The sequence below is a fragment of the Staurois parvus genome, unplaced genomic scaffold (genome assembly GCF_062004578.1).
Source record: "Staurois parvus isolate SC_StPar_1 unplaced genomic scaffold, SC_StPar_1.0 ptg000442l, whole genome shotgun sequence".
In the NCBI taxonomy this organism is placed as follows: domain Eukaryota; kingdom Metazoa; phylum Chordata; class Amphibia; order Anura; family Ranidae; genus Staurois; species Staurois parvus.
This window is the reverse complement of record NW_028318238.1, coordinates 974,918-999,400: the sequence shown is the minus strand read 5'-3', so window position 1 is coordinate 999,400 and position 24,483 is coordinate 974,918. Positions and strand designations below refer to the sequence as shown.

Below are 24,483 nucleotides of genomic sequence, written 5' to 3'. Positions count from 1 at the left end.
CCTCTGCCAATTCTGCACATTACAGCACATGGTGCTGTTCTAACGGGAGCGTTTGCGTTGGCAAAACGGACGCCTCTGGTCGAGTCAGGAGGCTTTGAAGCCTCCTATTCTCGTCTATGGTGCCGCTCCGCAAACGCCCAGCCGGCGTTTGCGGTGCGGTTGCGACACGGTTGCGGGGCGTTTGCGGAGCGGTAACACCACTCAAACTGCATTATAGGCATTTGTGGGGCGTTATTAACGCTCGGCAAACGCCTAGCAACCGCCGCTAAACCACGCATGCGGCGTTTGCGGAGCGTTTGCCGAGCGTTAAAAAACGCTCCGCAAACGCCGGACCAACACTTACCAAACGCTATAGGGGCGTTGGGCAAGCGTTGGTAAAACAGCCAAGTGTGAACGAGCCCTTAGTCTGTAGGGTTCAATATTGAGTTGGTCCACCCTTTACAGCTATAACAGCTTCAACTCTTCTGGGAAGGCTGTCCACAAGGTTTAGGAGTGTCTATGGGAAGGTTTGACCATTCTTCCAGAAGCACATTTGTGAGGTCAGGCACTGATGTCGGACGAGAAGGCCTGGCTCACAGTCTCTACTCTAATTCATCCCAAAGGTGTTCTATCAGGTTGAGGTTTAGGACTCTGTGCAGGTCAGTCAAGTTCCTCCACCCCAAACTCGCTCATCCATGTCTTTATGGACCTTGCTTTGTGCACTGGTGAGCAGTCATGTTGGAACAGGAATGAGCCATCCCCAAACTGTTCCCACAAAGTTGGGAGCATGAAATTGTCCAAAATGTCTTGGCATGCTGACGCCTTAAGAGTTCCCTTCACTGGAACTAAGGGCCAAGCCCAACACCTGACAAACAACCCCACAGCATAATCCCCCCTCCACCGAACTTTACACTTGGCACAATACAGTCAGGCAAGTACTCCTGGCAACTGCCAACTCAGACACGTCCATCAGATTGCCAGACAGAGCAGTGTGATTTGTCACTCCAGAGAACACGTCTTCACTGCTCTAGAGTCCAGTGGCGGCATGCTTTACGCCACTGCATCTGATGCTGTGCATTGCACTTGATGATTTAAGGCTTGGATGCAGCTGCTCGGCCATGGAAACCCATTTTATGAAGCTCTCTACGCATGGTTGTTGTGCTAATCTGAAGGCCACATGAAGTCTGGAGGTCTTTAGTTATTGACTCTGCAGACAGCTGGCGACTTCTGTGCACTGACCCCACTCTGTCATTTTACGTGACCTACCACTTTGTGGCTGAGTTGCTGTTGTTCCCAGTTGCTTCCACATTGTTATAATACCACTAACAGTTGGCCGTAGAATATTTGGTAACAAAGAAATTTCACGGATGGACTTATTGCACAGGTGACAACCTATCACGATACCACGCTTGCATTCACTGAGCTCCTGAGAGCGACCCATTCTTTCACAAATGTTTGTAGAAGCCGTCTGCATGCCTATGTGCTTGATTTTATACACCTGTGACCATGGAGGTGATTGGAACACCTGAATCCAATGATTTGGAGGGATATCACAATACTTTTGGCAATATAGCGTATAATTTATTTGATCTCCCTTCTTCACTATCTATAGAGACAGCCATGGTTGCCATGCAGGGTTGCCCTGCCATGGGGAATAGGGAGTTTAGTAGTTTACATAAGACAGATCTGCTATCTGTCCGGCATACACAAAGTGACAAAAACACTGCATGTCTAGGCCAGATCAACATATATTTCTGTGTGGACATGCAAAACAGTCTTTGCTGCTGCAACGCAGAACTGGCCATTAATCCTGCTCAATATGTGGCCAAGTTTAATGGTGCCTCAGTCCTTGTCAGGTCCTATTATCAGCAAACGCAAACATTAGGAATGTTCAAGTAAAACTTTCAGTAAGTTGGTGTTTATTAGATTCAGAGATCAACCCACATGGACTATTGAAGTAATTCACACCTCAAGTCCTTACTTTACTCATAAGGTACCTTGTTACAAGGTCTAAGGCATCAATAAGAACAGCTGACTTTCCTGATTATATTTTAGAGTAAGTAATATCTAAGGGGTGCGCAAATTACATAAATGCTGTATTGGGGAAAAAAAAATTGTTTTTCAACTTTTTCTCAATTTCTTTTAAAAAACGCAAAATAAAACTACATATTTTCATATCTGCTTCCAAATTAAAGCCCGAAAACGATATATAATACTTTATGGTAGGCTATAAACAATAAAAAAATTAAAAAAATTGTCACTATGTATTAGTTTATTTATAGTGTACACAGAGTGATTTTGCACGATTCACGTGTTACTCACAGTTGCATCTATTTAAAAAATTTTTTTTATTTTTTTTGCACAGATTATAGTATATACTTATTTGTTTTCAAGGTATATACTTATGCAGGCCATAGATGGGTCGAAAATCGGCCGATTTTTCTTTTAAAAAAACGAAAAATCGGTCGTTCAAGCGGCCGACGTTACCAGCAACGATAAAAAAAATCGTCCGATTTTCATCCCGTCTACAGTCGGCAAAAAGTGTCCCTGCAGAGAGCTCCGCTATTTCTTTGACAGTTCCTTGACATTTATAGCGGTTGCAACAATGTATTTGTATCCATTTAGGATACAGATGTTTTTATTCGAAAACAAATAGATACATTGTTGCAACCGCTATAAATGTCAAGGAACTGTCAAAGAAATAGTGGAGCTCTCTGCAGGGACATTTTTTGTCGGACTGGAATTCCTCTTCTTCTTCATCCTCTTCTTCTTCTTCATCCTCTTCTTCATCTTCTTCCTCTTCTTCATCTTCTTCCTCTTCTTCATCTTCCTCTTCTTCATCCTCTTTTTCTTCTTCTTCTTCCTCTTCATCCTCTTCTTCTTCATCCTCTTCTTCTTCTTCATCCTCTTCTTCTTCTTCATCCTCTTCATCCTCTTCTTCTTCTTCCTCTTCATCCTCTTCTTCTTCTTCCTCTTCATCCTCTTCTTCTTCTTCCTCTTCATCCTCTTCTTCTTCTTCCTCTTCATCCTCTTCTTCTTCTTCTTCTTCTTCTTCACCCTCTTCTTCTTCCTCTTCCTCTTTTTCCTCATCTTCTTCATTCTCTTCTTCAGCTTCTTCATCCTCTTCTTCCTCTTCCTCTTCCTCTTCTTCTTCTTCATCCTCTTCTTCATCCTCTTCTTCTTCTTCACCCTCTTCTTCTTCTTCATCCTCTTCTTCTTTTTTCTTCTTCTTTTTGTCTTCCTCTTGCAGGTCACTGCTCATGCGCAGATTTTTTTATCGGTAAAAAGATCGGCCGATTTGCCCATCATTGCCGCGAAAATCTGACCTAAGAATAATCGGCCGATTTTCACTCTTTTAGTGGGGCAATGGCACCGGCCGATTTTCGTGGTTCCTCCCCATTTTGTTTATCAGCCATGCAGGAAAATTTGTGAAAAATGACCGATTTTCAAAATCGTTGGATTACAGAACGAACAATGTTTTTGAAATTGTTCAGAATTTGATCCATTTATGGCCTGCTTTAGATTATATTTACCTTATACCTGTCTGTTGCATTGCTGGGCGTGACTTTATCTTCGATCTTTGAACATTCAGGGAATCTTGTGTGAAGACACTCCAATCCACTGCAAGAGTGTCTTCTTTTGAGATCGTGGCTGCACTGTATTCTCCAGGATCTTGTGAAGGAAGTGCAATGATTTCCCTGCCTAGGTGCTGTGGGCATACGAAAGGAGTGATGCACACCCTAACTTGTTTTTTTTTTTTTTTTTACAGGTACATTTTACCCATACAAATAGTAAGTGATATGTTAAGGAGACCCAGCAGCATAAGTGGACTTTGGACGCAAGAGCTTAAAGAGGAGTTCTGGGCTCCCCCCAAAAAATTAAAAGTCAGAAGTTACAAATACTATAAGGACACTTACCTGTCCAGGGGTCCAGTGCCGTTGTCGCCCGGGCTAGTTCTTCACTAGCCTCTGGGTTCCCAGAGCCAGCATTGCAAGTAAGGGAAATCAGAAGTGAAGCCTTGTGGCTTCACAGCTGGTTTCCTATTGCGTCTTGTGGTTGGTTCCATAGAGACCTGTGAAGACTATGGGAGGAATGAGCGGGGATGAACTTCTGGCTCAGTTTGTTGAGGCGAACTGAGCCGGAATTGGGAGCGGGTACCTGTCAAAACCACGTACCCGCTCCCCCTCAAAAAGTGCCAAACGTGGCAGTGGAGGCGGGGGAGGGTGCAAACAAGTGGAGTTTCCCCTTTTGGGTGGAGCTCCGCTTTAAGTGTTAAAGCCTAACTTTGGCTACTTCAAAAATAATGAAAATTGCCTCCCTTCCCCTCCTGCTGGTAAAGAATCTACTGCTTGTTATCTCCAATGTCCCATTATTTTACTTCCATTATAGTTCAGGATGTGTCACTTGGTTTGCCAAAGCCACTCCACATGGCTCTTCTGGCTGGTCCTGTTGCTATCCCTCTCACCAGTGTCATCACATCTGCCAGAACCAGTGCAGGACCAGGGGCAACATCATCAGGATTGGGTGGGGGAGAATTCATGCTACTTTTATTATGGTCTGAGGCTACTTTCACACTGATCCGTAGTAAAACCGTGTTTTTTTTTTTTTTTTTAAGGACATGTGACTCAGAAACCGCACCAAAAATGCTTTTTTGCCATGTTTTCCATTTATTTCAATGGGAAGGTGGGTTTTTTGTGGGTTTTTTTTTTTACTGCACCAAACCTGCACCATAAATGCAGCAAGAAGAACTTTAAATAATGCAGTGGACCCCCAACAGATCAATGTGAAGAGTTCCATAGGCAGGGCCATGGATAAGGGGGTACCACCAGTCCTTCTGTACGGGGCCCAGGCCAGCAAGGGGGCCCAGGCAGCTGGGTGAATTGGATGTGGACAGGGAGGGTGATCAGCTCATTGTGGGGGGCAATTACTGGAACCGATCCCCTGTATGGCTCTCTCTGCAGCAGCTGAAAGTTGGCTTCTTCTTCTCTCCCTAGCTTTCAGCTGCTGTAGAGAGCCATACCGGGGATCGGTTCCAGTAATTGCCCCCCCCGCTGAATCCATGACCATCCCTGTTCACCATACATTTCCCCCTGCTGTCCAGGCCCCCCCTGTGTACCACCACCCCGCAGTGCCACTGCCTCCCTCCTCTGCTTCCTACCAGCAGCTGCAAGTACATAATAGGATCCTTCAGGATGGAGAGTGGGAGAAGGGTCCTGTAAATATGTCACATTTACTAGCCCCTTCCTTTCCTGAATGAACACAACGAGTGATCGGTACCAATCACTCACTGTGTTCATTCATAACTGAAGCCTAGTAAACTGTGTTTTTTTTTATTGGTGGGGGGTCCTGTCAGATTGGCTGTATGGAGCCCCGTGCATTACACGATCACACGTTTTTCTTGCACTTTTTATAACGCAAAAGCAGAAGAAAAACAGATCCGTGTGAAAGCAGCCTTAGGCTTAAAGGGTAACTCCACTTCCATGGGGAAAAAAAAGCAAATAAAACAAAAATAATATAGTGTATACAATTGCAATACAAGTCATATTTTCACTGAATGTTATTAAAACTTTTCCTTTTCAATCTGCAGCACTTTAATTCTCTGTAGAATGCAATGCAATATGGCTTTCCTGGAGGTGTTCTGTACAAAGATAGCATACAGAACGCCTCCCAGAAATGTAATTTCCTGCTTGTCTGATTGGCTCACTGATTTTCCCAGAAGTCTGCACTAAGATACAAGTCAGATTTCAGGCATCCTCTAACAAAATGTCATTTTTGGTGAGATACTCATAAAGGGAAATCATGTCTAAGGCTAGGTTCACAAAAAGATGTATGTAGGTAAGACTAAAAGACAACTTAAAGTAAGAATTGGTGAACACTTTAGAGATATTAGATCAAATGATCCTGATAGTAACCTTGCCCAACATTACGCTAAATATCATGGAGGTAAACTGGACGGCACTAAAGTAAAAGGTTTCTATGCACTGCACTTCCCACAGAGGAGAGGTGATTTTGATAGAGAACTGCTTAAAAAGGAGAAACATTGGATATATAAACTTGATACACTGTACCCTAAGGGGTTAAATGTGGAATGTGATCTCCAAGTGTTTTTGGAAAAATAGGTTTATGGGACTATGTACCGGTGTTGGGAATATTAATGAAAATATGGATGATCTTACGATATGAGTTTTTTATATAGCTCTAAACAATGCAAAAGGACTTACTATCTGGTTAAATGTCCCTTAATACCTTCTGTCTCTGAACAATGACCATACCATAGGATGGATGTTAAAAAACTGGGGTATTTCTGTTATTATGACCCTCATGTGAATTTTCAGATTATATTGCCATCTTGTGGTATTTGTTGGTATTTTCTGATAATTGATATTGTCTCCCCCAAAAAAACCCGATTCAGTAGATGGAACTGTTGATTCTCTGATTTACTGCCATGTGGCGGTTAGTTGATGGCATTTCTCAGGTTCTCTTAATGGCTGGAATTGCGATAAACCTGTATATATTGGGAATATTAACGTAAATATGGATGACATTACGATATGAGTTTTTTTTATATAGCTCTAAATAATGCAAAAGGACTCACTGTATGGTTATATGTCCCTTAATACCTTTCGTCTCTGAACAATAACCATACCATAGGATGGATGTAAAAAACTGGGGTATTTTTGTTATAATGACCCTCATGTGAATTTTCAGATTATATTGCCATCTTGTGGTATTTGTTGGTATCTTTTGATAATTGATATTGTCTCCCCAAAAACCCGATTCAGTGGATGGAATTGATGATTCTCTGATTTATATCGCCATCTCCTGGTTAAAGTGTGACAAAAGCCCCAACAGACTGGTATATGTAATTTATGACCTTTGATTAATATATGTTTTGGTAAAAATATTAAGCCTCTCCCCTCTCTGTGGACTCCAGCCGCCTGCCTTTTTAATTTTAATTAAGACCAGTAGCTGTGCTAAGTATTTAGCCCCCCCCCTTGTTTTCTTCCATTAGGAACAACTGCAGGTCACCTCTTTTGCATAAATGGGTGGTTCTTTACCCACTATAAATAGGATATTGAAATGCAGTTGTCCCATTGGTCCTGACGAAGCTGAGTGAGATACGCCCATCGGCGAAACGCGTTGACGTCATACGTCAGATACGTCACTTCCGGTCATGCGCACTAGGTGGAACGCACGCTGACCCATAAGGAGGAAGCCATCTTCACATGCCATGAGGCAAGCGTGAGCAGCACAGGCGCTGAGAGGGGGCTGGAACCCGCGGTATATCGGCGGATGTCAGCGGTGGTTCCTGGGCCTCTGTGGCCGTGTTTGGCAATATCCATGAAGGACATCTCTTTCATTCCCTTTATCCACGGCACAGGTGGTGAGTGGATTGTTACAGGACATTAGATATACGGTCCTCTGTGATCAATATGACCTACATATCTTATTGAGTGCAAGCTCTGTCAGTGACTTCCCACATTATTTGTTTCACTACAGGATGGGGACATTATGGTGCTTTGTGTAGGATACAGGACATACCGCATATAGTTCAACAGGCAGAAGATTCCTTGGGATATGTCTTGCTTTTCCTACAAAGGGTGGTGTGTAGTCCACATACAGTGGTGAAGACACCATTTCAAGCAGAGTGCTGCAATCTGCACCTTTTCTCCCATCCTGGGAATAAATGGGGCTTATTTCCATTCAAGAGCTTTATGACACAGCTGTTCACATTACAGATGAACGGGCCCCAACCACGTGTGCCGGCACAGGAATGTATTGCATCATATATTTGACATTTATGTCTTTTTCCAAACAGGCCTGAGGCTTACTGTTCCCCTCTTCACGCTTATTGTGCTTACTGCATTTCATACATGTGATATACGTATATCCATAGTATAATTTTTGGATTCCCTGTTCGGGATTCACCATTATGATATTGGTGTAAATTCATTATTCAATATTATGGTATACCTATGGTATAATTTTTGGATACACCTCTTTAGGGAAGTGTTTACCTATGTGTTTGTACTACAGAGATATTAGACTCTTGCAGTCACTTTTTCTGTTGCACATACATTTAGACCGGTCTTGATGTCATTTTATATGGTTTTAGGTCTGTGTGTTATTGTCTCATACTGAGGTGATGGTAAACCAGGGCGAATGCCCATATGTCATATTTATATCTGTGTAATAAAGCATAATTTTTGGAAAATTTTCTGAGTGTCACGGTCTGTTCATAATGTAGCCGCTTTTCTGTGAATCTCTTTTCACAAACCCCCCTTTTTTGAATGGTAGGTTCACACCTATGCAGTTTGCGTTTGATCTGTTTCTGCAGTGTGTTTTGCATTTTTTTTATTTTATTTTTTTTCTCTTGTTGCTAGGTAGATTTTAAAAAATGCAGCAAAAATACATAAAAACGCAGCACAAAATGCACCACATGCTTTTCTGCAGCGTTTCCATTGAAGTCTATAGAACCAAAACCGCAACTTTTTGCATTCAAAGAAGTCCCTGACCCTTTCTAGAAAATGCAATGGGTGAAAACGTGGAGATGTGAAGGTGTCCCATAGGAAATCATGTTAAATGGACTGTAGTGTGTTTCTGCAAAATGCTGCGGAAAATGCTTAGGTGTGAACCTAGGTTCACACTATAAAAATGCAGTCCAGCTGCGTTCCAGATGTGTTTCTGCATGCGCATTTTTGACGCAAACCATTTTTGATTCTTTCAGGTTAATTTTTTCCCCCTCTCCTTTTCTTCAATATAAACAGGTATGTGTGTGTTTCAGTGCATGTTTGGTGTGTTTTGGTGCATTTTTTTATGCATTTTACCGCATTCCAGTACAGTTCTGTGCAGAAAAAATGCAGCCTTTTCTACTTTTTTTTTCTGCAACTGGAACGCACTGGAACTGCAAGCACCGATGTAAACTATGACACTGACAACCATATAACCTACTTTCTGTGTGTTTTGGATGCAGAAAAAAAGCAACTGATACGCATTTAGTGTGAACTGGTCCTGAAGGGATGCAGACCCTGCAATTTCCCTCATTAGAGCCCTGCAGGTGCAGCAGCTGATTGCTAATTATAAAACCACTCCCATACAGATTCACTCTACACATGGACACAAACAACAAACAAACAAACAAACAGGTTTTTCTTCAGTTTTTCTTCAAACTGATCTCGGTTTGATCCAATACTTTGGAGGCTAGAGAAGACATCTGGGGTCTAATAGATCCAAGATCTCTCCAAAAAAAGGACCTGTCTCAGCCCATGCTGTCACAATAAAAGTGAAAAAAAAATTTAAGTTACAGTATAAAGAAAAAAAGAATTAAATATTAAAATAAAATTTTAAAAAATGTAAAAGCACTCCCATGTGCTTGCAAATGAGAACACACGTGTTGCTCCTGCATGCAAACGGTGATCGCACCATACATGTGAGGTATTACTGCGGATGTCAGACAATAATTATTACTTCAGACATCCTCTGTAATCCCAAACTGGTAACCTGTAAAGGGTTTTAAAGCATCGCCTATGGAAATGTTTAGGTACCGAAGTTTGGCGCAGTTCCACGGGTGTACGCAATTTTAAAATGTGACATGTTTGGAATTTATTTATTTGGTGTAACATCATATTTTATATTTTACAAAACAATTGGATATTATATTGTTTTTGTGTACATTCAAATTCAGTAAAGTGTATTTTTTCTAAAAACATTTGTCTTTGAAAAACCGCTGTGCAAATAGCGTGTTACATAAAAATATGCAAAACCCACCATTTTATTCTCTAAGCCCTCTACTTAAAAATATATTTATAATGTTTGGGGTTTCTAAGTAGTTTTCTAGCCCCCCCAAAAAAGATTTTTTACATGTAGGAGAGGAAAGTCAAAATTGGACTGGAAGTGGTTTTAAACTAAACGTTATTTTGTTGATGTTCGAAGACCTGTAACCATCCAGCACTTTTTTAATTTAGATAAACCCTTCTTTAGTGTTTGAAATCTATATGTTTTTCTACACTCTAACTCATCCCAGATTTCAGCTTTAAGAAGGGATATGATGGATTTGGACATAAAAAGGGAAAAGGTAATGTCGGGTTAATTATTATTTATTTCAGAGTACCATAGGTACTGTAGAATGATACTGTGCATGCTGATGCTGTGCATCGTACAACCTGGAAGTCTGGTGGCATCTATTGGTGATGTCCCTGGCATCCTTGGCAGCTCTTTGGTCTTTGCCATGGTGGAGAGTTTGGAATCTGATGTTTGATTGCTCCTGTGGACAGGTGTCTTTTATACATGTAACAAAATGAGATTAGCAGCACTCCCTTTAAGAGACTGCTTCTAATCTCAGCTTGTTACCTGTATGAAAGACACCCGATAGCCAGAAATCCTGCTGAATGATAGGGGATCAAATACTTATTTCCCTCATGAACATGCAAATCAGTGCATCATTTGTTAGACATGCATTTCTTTTGAATTTTATGTTGCTATTCTGTCTCTCTGTGTTACAATACACCTACCATTCGATTTTTAGACTGATCATTTCTTTGTGAGTGGGCAACATTCAAAATCAGCAGGGGATCAAATACTTATTTTCTTCACTGTACCTAGAAGACTGAGGACATTCTGTGAGTACAGGGGATATCATCAGGGTGCACTTCATTCACAGTGTAGGGATGCAGAGAGCGATGCTGTAATTGCTGCTATGCATCACTGAGAATTGCTTAGTGCCAAAGAAAAGAAGAAGGGGACCCGGTATGTCTGACTGGCCAGAATACATCTGGAAATATATATATATATATATATATATATATATACATACATTCAGGGGGGCTTCAGGATGATGAGCAGAAATTGAGTAGAGGGGCAGAGAGTTGGATTTTCACTCTCATACACTATATTGCCAAAAGTATTGGGCCAGTCCTCCAAATCATTGGATTCAGGTGTTTCAGTCACCTCCATAGCTACAGGTGTATAAAATCAAGCACCTAGGCATGCAGACTGTTTCTACAAACATTTGCGAAAGAATGGGTCGCTCTCAGGAGCTCGGTGAATTCCAGCGTGGTACCGTGATAGGTTGCCACCTGTGTAATAAGTCCAACCGTGAAATTTCCTTGGAACTAAATATTCCACGGTCAGCTGTTAGTGGTATTATAACAAAGTGGACATAAGCCAGTGTGCATGGAACCTAAAAATGTCTAATAAATGTCATCAAATATCAATTAATCATTAACTGACCTCTGATCCTCGTCGTGTTCGAGATCTCTTCTGCAGCAAGTTGTACAGTTCTCTGTCATCATCCCTCTCAGTGTGTGACACGTCTTGTGGCTCATTCCATAGATTTGCCTCTTCTGCTCTTCTCTTCTTCACTTCCCGATCAAAGTACAAGAGGGTGTCACTAGTGTGTTCATAGGAAAAAACAAAGGTAACAAAAAAGATACATTTTACTTTAGAAAGAAGCATATTGAAGTTGGGCTTTTTTTAGGGGCGCAGCGCAGACCCCCCACCACTACGCGATCGCTGTAGATTACACAGCGGAATACAGATCCCAGTACTCGGGACCCAGTGATCATGCGATGCTATTACATGATCACAATGTCAGAAAAGCAGTTATGAATTAATTTCATTCATAACAAATTTGCTTTTGGTACTAGTGAGGTGTTATTGGCCCACAGCTATCACATGGTACCTGGGCCAATCACAGTACCCTGTATCATGTGATTAGCTGTAGGTAATCACAGATCACTAGTATTCTGAACTGTAGTGAACATAACCCATTCATGACAGTTCAAAGCATTGCTGGTACAATGATCTTCACTGTACCAGCAAAGTGTAAAACAAAAAAAAAATCCCTGCTCACCCCCCCAAGAGTAGTAAAATGTTACTATGGTAACATTAAACTACTCTGATGAAAGTATTTTTTTAAAACATTGTAAAAAAAGATAGAAAAATAATGTTCAAAAATATAAAACAATATTTAAAATATTGAATAAAAATATATAATTTTTTTGAATATGTTGTCATCAATCAGTGTTCCTAGTTATTACTAAGCACGTGTTTTTATGTGAAATGCGTTAACTTTTCCTTGTCCTTATATTGGAGTTGTGATATTTGCTGCTTTTATATGAAGGTGTAATAAATAGAAGTTTTATCTGATGTATCTATGGAGTGTGGTCAACCCTCACTGCTTTCCTATGCAGGCGTGGTCATGGATCAGACCAGCACCTGCTGATGTTTAGAGGGGCGTATGGTTTACACACTCATCTGGAGTGGTTCATTCATTTTTATCCTATTCCCAGATCACCGCCACACCAGTGAAATTGTGATGCTGTACTGTGCTGGTGACCGTGTGTTACAAAAAAATTGTGGGGAAAAAAAAACACATTTTATTTAATTTCTTCATTTTCCAAAAATTGTGACAAAAAATTACAACTTTCAAAAACTTGTGATGCCTCTTACTAAATACCTCAGACTGTCTACTTTCCAAAAAATGGGTAATGTGGGGGATATTTGTACTTTTCTTGCATTCTAAGGTCCTCAAGAAATGAGATATCAGTACATCAGGATTGATCAGTTTTTACATATCTATCCCATAGTTTGTGGTTGCTATAACTTTCCTATATTTTGGCCTAAATTTATGAAGAAATTCGATTTTTATTGGATATGTTTTTTAACAGAATATGGTTTTTGTTTTCAAAATTTTCAGTCTTTTTTCATATACATAGTATATACACATTGTAGCAAGGACATTCCTGTAGTATTTGTTCAGTTAGGTGAAAACCTTCCTAATGACATTACCAGTATCCCTGCCACTTAATTTACATTTAGCAGTTGGCTGAGGAATCTCCCGACCGGCAGATGTACCGGACCAGGGATAAGTATCGGTTGCTAGGAAGCCAGCAGTCACTCGCATTCTAGCAGCCATGTACTCCAGATCAAAGTTTGACTTAAAGTGTTACTAAACCCACAACAGTAAAATTAGTCTGTATATGCAGTAAAGCATGCTTGTTATACTCACTCTGGAACCTAAGGGGTTAACCCTGAGCATTGTGTAAAAAGGCTGTTTGATCCTGTCTTCTCTGATCCTCCCCTTCTGCTACTGTCCTCAATCAATCTGCTGATAGAACAGAGGCTTGGGGGGTAAGCTGCACATGCTCAGTCTGGTGTGTATTGCTAGAGAGTTTTTTTTTTCTTGGGAGTGTGCATGTGATCAGCACAGGGCCAATCAGCGCTGTCCAGACAGAGGGTCAGGGGTTATGCAGCCTCATATGGGAGAATGAAAACTCCTCCTACAAGCTTTAACCATTACTCAGCTGGACACTGAAGTCACATGACTGCTCTAACTGCTGATGGGAAAAGTTATTAAGCAGTTTATACGTATATACTAAAATAATTGCATTTCCATGTTGTGTGTACTGTGGGAGACCAGATATAGTGAATGCAGGGTCCTGGGTTTAGTAACACTTTAATTACCTCCAGTTTCCTTATGTGTGAACTGGCAGTAATTATTTTGGAACCTGTTGCAGCCATAGCGACAGATTCTAAAAGTGACGGTAATAATAAGTACCTGGATCTGGCACATGTCGCAAAGCTTTCATGAATTAGGCACAGGCTGTACTAAAGGGACTTTACCACCAGAAAAAGTCTTCTTTGTTTTATTGAATTCCTGTGTCACTGTTCCTGTTGCCTGAACACTCTTAGGGAAATATCTGCTACAGGTAGTAAATGTTTACTAGCAGCTGGATGATCACATAGCCCTGTCACCGATTGTGGCAGAATAGCTAGTATATCTTCACCAAAAACATGTCAAGGCAACCACATCTCTACAATGTGTTATCTCTACCCATACACCTCCATCTCTTTGTTGATCACAGTCAAGCTCCATTGCCTGTTGTCCCTGATTGACTTCATTGCCTATAGTGCATATACTGTAGATATGTGTGCAATATGTTCAGAAAACCAAACCCGTCACCCACCTCCAAAACCTTCTAGACGTTTGGAGGATGGCCTGGTGTCAAGAAGGACAGCAAAGAAGCCACTTCTCTCCAGGGACAGACTGATATTCTGCAAAAAATACTGGTGAAAGTAATTTTCTCTGATGAATTCTCTTTCCGATTGTTTGGGGCATCCAGAAAAAAACCTTGCCCAGAGAAGAAAAGGTGAGCGCTACCATCAGTCCTGTGTCATGCCTACAGTAAAGTTTTCTGAGACCATTCATGTGTGGGGTTGCTTCTCAGCCAAGGGAGTGGGCTCACTCACAATTTTGCCTAAGAACACAACCTTGAATAAAGTATGGAATAAAAACATCCTCCGAGAGCAACTTCTCCCAACCATCCAAGAACAGTTTGGTGATGAACTATAACTTTTCCAGCATGATGGAGCACCTTGTGATAACTAAGTGGTTTGAGGAACCAGGAACGTTAATAATAAGTATCTCAATCTGGCACGTGTCGCAAAGCTTTCATGAATTAGGCACAGGCTGTATTAAAGGGACTTTACTGCCAGAAAAAGTCTTCTTTGTTTTAGTGAATTCCTGTCTCACTGTCCCTGTTGCCTGAACACTCTTAGAGGAACATCTGCTACAAGTAGTGAATGTTTACTAGCAGCTGACCCATCACGTAGCCCTGTCACCGATTGTGGCAGAATAGCTAGTATATCTTCACCAAAAACATGTCAAGGCAACCACATCTATGTAATGTGTTATCTCTATCCATACACCTCCATCTCTTTGTTAATCACTGTCAAGCTCCATTGCCTGTTGTCCCTGGTTGACTTCATTGCCTATAGTGCATATACTGTAGATATGTGTGCAATATGTTCAGAAAACCAAACCCGTCACCCACCTCCAAAACCTTCTAGACTTTTGGAGGACAGCCTGGTGTCAAGAAGGACAGCAAAGAAGCCACTTCTCTCCAGGGACAGACTGATATTCTGCAAAAAATACTGTGGTAAGTCATTTTCTCTGATGAATCCTCTTTCCGATTGTTTGGGGCATCCAGAAAACAACCTTGCCCAGAGAAGAAAAGGTGAGCGCTACCATCAGTCCTGTCTCATTCCAGTGGTATAGCATCCTGAGACCATTTATGTGTTTGGATGCTTCTCAGCCAAGGGAGTGGGCTCACTCACAATTTTGCCTAAGAACACAGCCATGAATAAAGTATGGAACAAAAACATCCTCCGAGAGCAACGTCTCCCAACCATCCAAGAACAGTTTGGTGATCAGCTATACCTTTTCCAGCATGATGGAGCACCTTGTGATAACTAAGTGGTTTGAGGAACAAAACATCGAAATTTTGCGTCCATGGCCTGGAAACTCCCCAAACCCTAATCCCATTGAGAACTTGTGGTCAATCCTCAAGAGGGGGTGAACAAACCCCCCCCCCCCCACAAATCCTGACAAACTCCAAGCATTGATTATACAAGAATGGGCTTGTCCCACCCCACAAGTACAAGGGTGACTGCTAGAAAACTCAGGATCCATATTCCACATTGGCTGGGCTGTGTTATCAGCTGGTTTTGAGTATTTTTTGACTAATCACACGGCCTTGGCGGCGCTGTGTCAGAATAGTTTGTATGGGTTCCCAAAGGCAAGTTACACTGTATAAACTATTCTGGCACAGTCAGCACTGTGTATGGAACAGCAGGGGAGGATTAGAGGATTTGGTAAACTGCAAAATCTGAGAGAGGGGACAGTGGCTCTAATTTAATGATGGGGGTTGTTATTCTAGTCATTGACACCTGTTTGTTGGGTTATTTAAGACACTCACATGGCTGACGAAGGGGTCCTGCGTGGCTCCGAAACGTTGCACTTTCTTTTGTGATGTAATCTTTTTGGGATAAAAACCTTTTTGGACCATATTGGAGATTCATGGTGTGCTGGTGAATATATACATTTGCTCATGATGTTTCCAGTCCCAGATACAGCACCCTCCATTGATGAGCCATACTTCCAAGAATGTATTATTTCAGGCACTGACACTAATGCTCCAAGTTGTTATTGCAGACACGGACAACAATCCTGGGGTTTGTTATTGCAGACACCGACACCAATGCTGAGGGCTGTTATTTTAGACACTGACACCAATGCTGGGGGTTGTTATTGCAGACAGCCACACCAATGATGGGGGCTGTTATTGCACACATTGACACCAATGCTGGGGGCTGTTATTGCAGACACTGACACCAATGCTGGGGGTTGTTATTGCAGACACTGACACCAATGCTGGGGGTTGTTATTGCAGACACTGGCACCAATGCTGGGGGTTGTTATTGCAGTCACCGACAACAATGCTGGGGTTTGTTATTGCAGTCACCGACACCAATGCTGAGAGTTGTTATTGCAGATACCGACACCAATGCTGGAAGTTTTTATTGCTGACACCGTCACCAATGCGGGAGGCTGTTATTGCTGACACCGTCACCAATGCGGGAGGCTGTTATTGCTGACACCGTCACCAATGCGGGAGGCTGTTATTGCAGCCACCGACACCAATGCTGGGGGCTGTTATTGCAGACACCGACACCAATGCTGGGGGCTGTTATTGCAGACTCTGACACCAATGCTGGGGGCTATTATTGCAGACACCGACACCAATGCTGGAGGTTGTTATTGCAGTCACTGACACCAATGCTGGGGGTTTGTTATTGCAGATACTGACACCAATGCTGGAGGTTGTTATTGCAGTCACTGACACCAATGCTGGAAGTTGTTATTGCAGATACCAACACCAATGCTGGGGGCTGTTATTGCAGACACCGACACCAATGCTGGAGGTTGTTATTGCAGTCACCGACACCAATGCTGGGGGATTGTTCTTGCAGTCACCGACACCAATGCTGGGGGTTTGTTATTGCAGACACTGACACCAATGCTGAAGGTTGTTATTGCAGTCACTGACACCAATGCTAGAAGTTGTTATTGCAGATACTGACACCAATGCTGAGGGTTGTTATTGCAGACACTGACACCAATGCTGGAGGTTGTTATTGCAGTCACTGACACCAATGCTGGAAGTTGTTATTGCAGATACTGACACCAATGCTGGAGTTTGTTATTGCAGATACCGACACCAATGCTGGAGGCTGTTATTGCAGATACTGACACCAATGCTGGGGGCTGTTATTGTAGACACAGACACCAATGCTGGGGGTTGTTATTGCAGTCACCGACACCAATGCTGGAAGTTGTTATTGCTGACACCGACACCAATGCGGGGGGCTGTTATTGCAGACACCGACACCAATGCTGGGGACTATTATTGCAGTCACCGACACCAATGCTGGGGGTTGTTATTGCAGTCACCGACACCAATGCTGAGGGTTGTTATTGCAGATACTGACACCAATGCTAAGAGCTGTTATTGTACACACTAACACCAATGCTGGAAGTTGTTATTACAGTCACTTACACCAATGCTGGGTGCTGTTATTGCAGACATTAACTAGAAAATCTACAATTTCTGGGAAAATTGTGTGAAGTGTTCTTGCCTGCAGCAGTAGTCTACAACTGGAGTGGGCGGAGTAGCTTTGGTCACTCTGCTGCCTGCTCACACACCTGGGTTGCTATGGCAACTCACTCTAGTGCAAGCTGAAAGGAACTTTTATAAACAAACTGCTCCAACTTGTTCACTTCACTGGCGGTTGCCATCTTCAAACGGTTGTAGTTTTAAAAGTATAAATCCTACAGCGAAGAGCTTTATATTGTGAGAATCACAAGACCCAGACCTACATTTTGATGCATAGTATGTCTCTGAAATATTATAAATGAAGGCACAGTCGCAGTTTAGAAATGTCCCTTCAAATTTCAGGTGGCTGCAAGTGAAGTTTCAATAAAAGTCAATGGGCGGTGTGAGTTGCAAACAAAAGGTGATATTGTGAAAACTATCAGGACTATGGCTTAGCCGTGGACATTTTTAGTGGCAACAGGGATAGCTGAACGTTTTGATATAAGATTTGTGTAGGTGGGCTTTAAAATGAGGGAGTGATGGCAGTTTAGAAATCATGTCCTGATTTTTCATCTCACACTCTAGCTTTTGTCAGCTCACACTCTAGTTTTGAACATTCTGCCATTCATTCCTATGGGAAAAGTTCACCACAAAAATGGTGATATTTCATGAACCATTCTGCGAAACGTTCCACAAAGTAATAGCACACAAATCGGGAACAATCCGCACGTTTCGGTATATTAGGGAGTAAATTATTAGGAGTAAACTTTCTCCTTCACTGATGTGCGTTGATGAGGCTGCACTGATAGGTGGCACTGGTGGGCATTGATGAGGAGGCACTGGTGAGGCTGTAATGTTGGGCACAAATAGGTAGCACTGAAGGGCACTGACTAGGGGCACAGATTGGCAGTACTGCTGGGCACTTTTGGGGCTGCACTGATATAATCAGGGCCAAATTTGAGGTGGCTAGAGTGGAGTTTCAATGAATGTCAATGGGCGCCGTGAGCTGCAAACAAATGGTCATATTGACATATTGTCTAATTTGACAATTGTCGGTTATCGGCAGTACTTTCCTTACGCTGTGACAGCGTGAGGAAAGTACTGCTGATAACCGGCAAGTGTATTTACATGGTGATCATGCTGCTGGGTGCATGCTGCTGGGGGAACATTCTGGGAGGACTTCATATGACGCCTCCCAGAACTGGACAACCGTACTGTAGAAGACATTCGACCACAGTGCGGCCAATAAGTGCTTAAGAACTTGATTGAAGATGATCAGAAGCCCAGAGTCACTCCTTTCCAAAAAGAAATCTGGAGAGTGCCACTGCTAACCTCCTTAAAGTGGATTTCCAGCTTGCATCTAGCTAGCCTTAAAACTGTTCCCTCCCCCACCTCTTATGCTTACTAACCTGTGTAAGGAAGAAGTATATACTTACCTATTTTCAGGCTGATTTGGTGTGGTCACATGATCAAGCTCCGTGTCAGCCAGCAGTGGTTGCAGGGGAGAGGAGAGAGCTCTCTGACAATGGCTAGTAAAGCCTAGAGTGGTGCCATTACTTATTGGCTTCAATGCCCCTTCTGTTGTTGGTGCAAACACATGGCAGATCATGTGACCACACTGGAACAGCCTGAAAATAGGTAACTATATACTGTACATCTTCCTTAGACAGGTTGAATAGTATAGGTGTTAGGAAGGAGGAAGTGACAAATTTAAGGCTAGTTAGGTGGAAGCTGAAAATCCACAAATACTACTTGTCTGGTTATTATATGGACCCTCTAATTTAGTGACACTTAAGTCAGAAGACTAGACCTGTATACTTGTTTCAGGTCAGTGACCCAAAATATTGAAGCAACGGGGCCAGCATTACAGAGATAGTATATGCAGAATGATTAGTCAGCCCCCATGTCTTTCCTAAGAAAAGGCAAACAGTTCTTATGATGATAAATCAAGTGAGCAAATTTCAGTGAAAAAGATCAAAAATACTAAAGTACTGTATGTCTGACAAAGTGAATCCCAAGCACCATGTACACAAAGGTAGAAGTCTCCCAGTAGAAATTCAAAAAGTGGTCTTGCAAAACCACAAGGAAGAAACTAGCTGATAAAGGCAACACTAACTAAGCCCTTTCCCCACCATTATGCAATACAACTTACTTAAAGGAAAAATGGAAAGATATGAAGGCTGTCACTGCAGACCTCAACTTTTGAAAAATGCTAGTTGCCTTTCTGTTCCAGTGCCTTCAATACTTTTTGAGCCCTGAAACAAATATTGAGACCAGGAGTTCCGACTTCACTATTACGGATATTTATTCTTGTTGTGCGGCACTGACTGGAGACAGCCAGGCAACTAGTATTCTTGGAAGAAGGTCAATAATGACAGCCCCTGTATTCCCATAAGGTTTCCTTTAATAATCAACATATACCTTGACTTGGTCAGTAGTTTTAAAAGCATCAAAAGCCCCCCTGAATGGACAAACTACACAGAGGATTCTTTGATATGCTGTGAATTCACCATTCAGCAGCACATTCCCCTTCTAGAATCCTGATTTCTTACCTGATTAAAGGACTCTTCTCTGGTAACTCCTCATTGTAACAGCAGCAACAGAAGAGGCGATAGAAACTTCTCTGCTCTGCCATGGTACTGCGAGGCATGGGAGTGTTGGGTTGGGGGTCTTATCGTGGGTGGCAAACAATTAATTCAGTGTAATTGGGATGAAAGAACAAGGGAGTCACATGTATGACTGAGCAACACGGAGCCTGCAGCTAAGAAGCATGACAAGAGGGGTGGCTGAAAAACTCATCTTATCATCATACGAAGTGGGAAGGTGGGAAAGAAATACAGAAAGTTGTGCATTATAAACAGCTTAGGGAAGTGATTGCGGTTTATTTTGCAATGCCCTATACATGATGTACAACCCAACCACTGGAAAACAAACTGGAATTATTACACATAGCTATTGGTCAGATTCCAGCTGTATGTGTAACGTAAACATTAGAAAGCCTGCTCACATTTGCTAGTATGCACAATGGCTATAGAAAATAATTCCCCCCCCCCTTTTAAAAATAATCACATTTTGTTGCTTTGAAGCCTGAAATAAAGACAAAGTTTTTGTTTTATCCAACTGTATTTACTCAATGCAACTTATAACATCCAAGTGAAAGATATAACACCAACATGTCAGAAATGTTTTTTAAATCAGAGTTGGAAAAAGGAACACCCTTTTGTGTCAGTATTTTGTCGAACCACCGTTTGCTTTAATTCTAGATATAAGTAGTGGCACTAGGAAAGTGAGAGTGGCAGGGGTATGCTACTAGAATAAACAATGTCCACAATAGGGACTAAAAAATGGGGATAATAAGGATATTGTCCATAGTCCTTAATATTTTAGAAAGTTCATGTAGACTGAATCCACAGGACCATCACTCAGGAATATAGCAGCCAGCTGTCAGAGATGAAGCTCGTCTGTAATGGGTATATGAGTGGAAAAGAACATTTTAGCGCTTTCTGAGTGCAGTAATTCATGTGATCGGATTTATTATAAAACATATAGCAACACAAGAACTAAGTAAAAGGCTCGCACGTCACAAGTAATGGCGTCTCCTACTGAGGCTCTCCGGACCGCAGAAGGCAGGGCATTCCAAGAGCTGTCTGGTTGTGCTGGGGTTTCAAGGGTTCCAAGCGAGCTGGAGGTTTCGACGTGTCTGAAATTGGCCTGGAAGGAGGGTAAATCCTCTGGAGGGCAAGTGGCTAACTTGGCACATTTGGACTTTGCAATATTTGCCCACTCTTTGCAGAATGGCTCAAGTTCAGTTAAATTTGATAGTGACCGTTTTGTGGACTGCAGTCAAGACATTCCACAGATTTCCAATGGGGTTAAGTCTGGGCTCTGACTAGGCCATGCAAGGACATTGACCTTTTTCTCCTTCAACCATTGTGTGCTTTGGGTCATTGTCATGTTGGAAGGTGAACCTTCTTCCCATTGACAACTTTGTTGCAGATTTTCCTCAGGAATTTAACTGTATTTTGCCCCTCCATTTTTCTTCTAACCTGACAAGTTCTCCAGTCCCTGCTGCAGAGACCCCGCCACCTCCATGCTTTACTGTAGGGATGGTGGTATTTGGATCATGAGTTGTATTAGATTTCTACCAGACATCGATTAGTGTTGAGGACGAATAATTACATTTTTTTCCCCATTTGTTCTTCTTGAGGTTTTAAGCAGTACAAATGCAAAACCTTTTTCAAACCGTAAATAAAGTCATTAGTATATACCAAATAATTAAATTTTAATCTCATCTGACCACAACACCATTTTCCACATGGCCTTGGAATCTTCAAGGTGCGTTTTGGCAAAGCTCAGTTGTGACTCCACATGGCCTTTCTTGAGGAGTGGCTTTTTTTCTTGCAACCCTCCCATGCAAGCCACATTTGTGAAGGATTTGTGATACTTATCACATGCACACAATGACCACTCTATCCAATTCCTGCAACTGCTTCAGGAGTTGCTGTAAGCCTCTTGGTATCCTCTCTAACCAGTTTCCTCCTGGCTCTTTCATCCAGTTTGGAGCAACGTCCCGATCCGGGAAGGGTCTGTGTTGTACCAAAAAACTTCCACTTCTTAATAATAGACTTCATTGTGCTTCTAGGCATTGATAAAGCCTTTGAAATTTTTTTGTATCCATCTCCTGACTTGTGCCCGTCCAGAACTTTATCCTGGAGATCTTTTGACAGTGCCTTGCCACCCATAGTTGATTGTTTGCTTAAGTTGCACTATCAGGGACTGAAATTCTCCAGGAAAGCTCTTTTTATGCTGACCACAATCAAACGACCACAGATGATCAGTTGGAAGTCAAATGGCTTTGTGTGCCATTGAGAAGGTAATTAGCTATACCTGATGGAGTTTACAAGTCATTTTTTGGAAGGGGGTGATTCTTTTTCCAGCTCAGCAATTCTGTTTTTGAATTAAATTTTTTTTTTTCTGACATGTTGGTATTATATCTTTCACTTGGATGTTATAAGCTGCACGGAGTACATGCAGCTGGCTAAAACATTTCAGATTGCAAAAAAACAAAATGTGATTTTAAAGGGGGGAGGGTTATGATTTTCTTTACCCACTGGTTTTTGCAGTCTTAAACCTTCAAGTTATACTGGCCAAAGAAAAAAACAAACAAAACAAAAAAGAGTCATGTACTCCACTAGACCTTTAAAGGTATCTTGTGGTATCTGGCACCAAGCCATCAGTAGCAGATCCTTTAAGTCATGTAAGTTGCGATGTGGGGCTGTTATGGATCAGACTTATTTTTCCAGCACAGCCCACAGATGCTCGATTGGATTGAGATCTTGAGAAGTTGGAGGTCAAGCCAGCACCCTAAACTTCTTGTGTTCCCCCCCCCCCCCAAACCATTCTAGAATTTATCAGACAAGGCCACCTTGTACCATTGCTCTGTGGTCCAGTTCAAATACTTACATACCCATTGTAGGTGCTTTTGGCTTTGGACAAGGGTCAGCATGGGCACCCTGGTCAGAATATGGCTAAGCAACCCCCTACAAAACAAACTGCAATGGACTGTGTTCTGACACCTCTCTCTCAGAGCCTGCATTAATGTTTTGTTAGGGTAGACTACAAAAACACTAAAGGGTATAATGGGCAGAGACATAATTGACACATAAAAAAAAACAAACACTCTAGGAATTTAGGGGGGAAAAAGGCTTGAGGACTCAAACAATTAATATCATCAGAACATCCAAAAGCATCCAAACTGAGGGGTGGGTAACACAGGCCCAAGTTGGAAACAACAGATCTGGGGACTGCCTGAAACTTAAAGGGCTGTGTGAAGGACCTTACATCCGAAGATGGAATCTGAGGAAGCCAAAATGTTCACCTGGTAGAACTTAGAGACTATGTAAGCAGAAGACCAGGTGGCAGCCTTGCAAATTTGAGAAACAGTTGCCCAATACCAAAAATCCCAAGAAGCATTTACATAGCTAGTAGAGTGTGCCTTGAAAGGAAAGCATGAAACCTGATTTTTGAAATTGTAGGCTCTCCAGTGATGGTGGAACGAGAGGCCTATGCACCATTTTGGGTCCATCCCAGCTGACAAACACAAACCGTTTTTTCTGAAAGAAGCAGTATCTGATAGATTATCACAGTATGAACCACATCCAGCCAGTAGAGGAAAAGTTATTTTTGGTGAACTGAAGCTAGATAGAGAGACGGAAGAACAATTGTCTGGCTGAGGTGAAAGTCAGAAACAACCTTAGGAAAGAAGGAAGTCCTGCACCTCAACACCACTGTGCCTCTATGGAAAACCACAAAAGGTTGCTTGCAGGATAAGGAAGCCAGTTCAGATGGTTGCCTTGCAGAGGTGATGGCTACAAGAAGTACCACAGTTTAGGTGAGTGCATAGAGAGGAATGTTCCTAATCAGTTCATACTGTGGTTTTTAAAGTGCAGAGAACTAGATTCAGATCCCTGGAGTCACAGGGGAACAGGCAGGGGAAGCAACATAGGAGATCACCTGTACAAAGTCTTAAAGAGTGAGGGGCAAACAATCACTGAAATGTAATACAAAATGGCAGAAAGCTGACTGCTGATTGTGCCGAGAGCCAAATGCTAGTCCAGACCCTGCTGCACAAATCGGTGCTTTTGTCCCACAAAAAAAAAAATTCTGGGTTGGAAGCCCCAATATTCACACCAAGTGAAGTTATTTTTTCTGTGTCTTAAAATAACCTTATGGGAAGAAGGATTTCTAAGTTTAAGCTTTGTAAGAATCACAGAATCAGAGAGGCCCTTGTTCCTCAGAACCTGGGCATCAACAGCCATGGCCATTAAAGCCAGTGACCATGAAACTGGATAGGAAAGGGGAAAAAATAAAATAAAATTGCTCAATGGAACAGAAGATCCCAACAATCTGGCTGTAGCCACAAAGCAACTGCCATGAGCCTTACCCTCTTGACATACCATACATAGCAGCTGGGCCTATCAGGAAAGATGAGGAGCACTCAAATGCCCTCCTACCTTGATCCTGAAAAGCATATGAGGAATAAGTTTCAAGGCAAGAAAGGCATTGATCA

At 42.1% G+C, this 24,483-nt stretch overlaps 1 protein-coding gene across 1 annotated transcript in view; it reads right to left on the bottom strand.

Annotated features, from left to right (window-relative positions):
* The window catches only part of LOC149453984 (melanoregulin-like), a 39,993-nt gene extending 19,890 nt beyond the window's left edge, over positions 1-20,103 (bottom strand). Inside the window, exons 1-2 of the mRNA XM_089687974.1 lie at positions 19,967-20,103; positions 11,209-11,368 (exon numbers count right to left, since the gene is read on the bottom strand). Of these exons, the coding sequence (XP_089544100.1) occupies positions 11,209-11,368; positions 19,967-20,064 (258 nt within the window). The 5' untranslated portion in view covers positions 20,065-20,103. The remainder of the gene's footprint in view (positions 1-11,208; positions 11,369-19,966) is intronic.
* Positions 20,104-24,483: the final 4,380 nt, after the last annotated feature.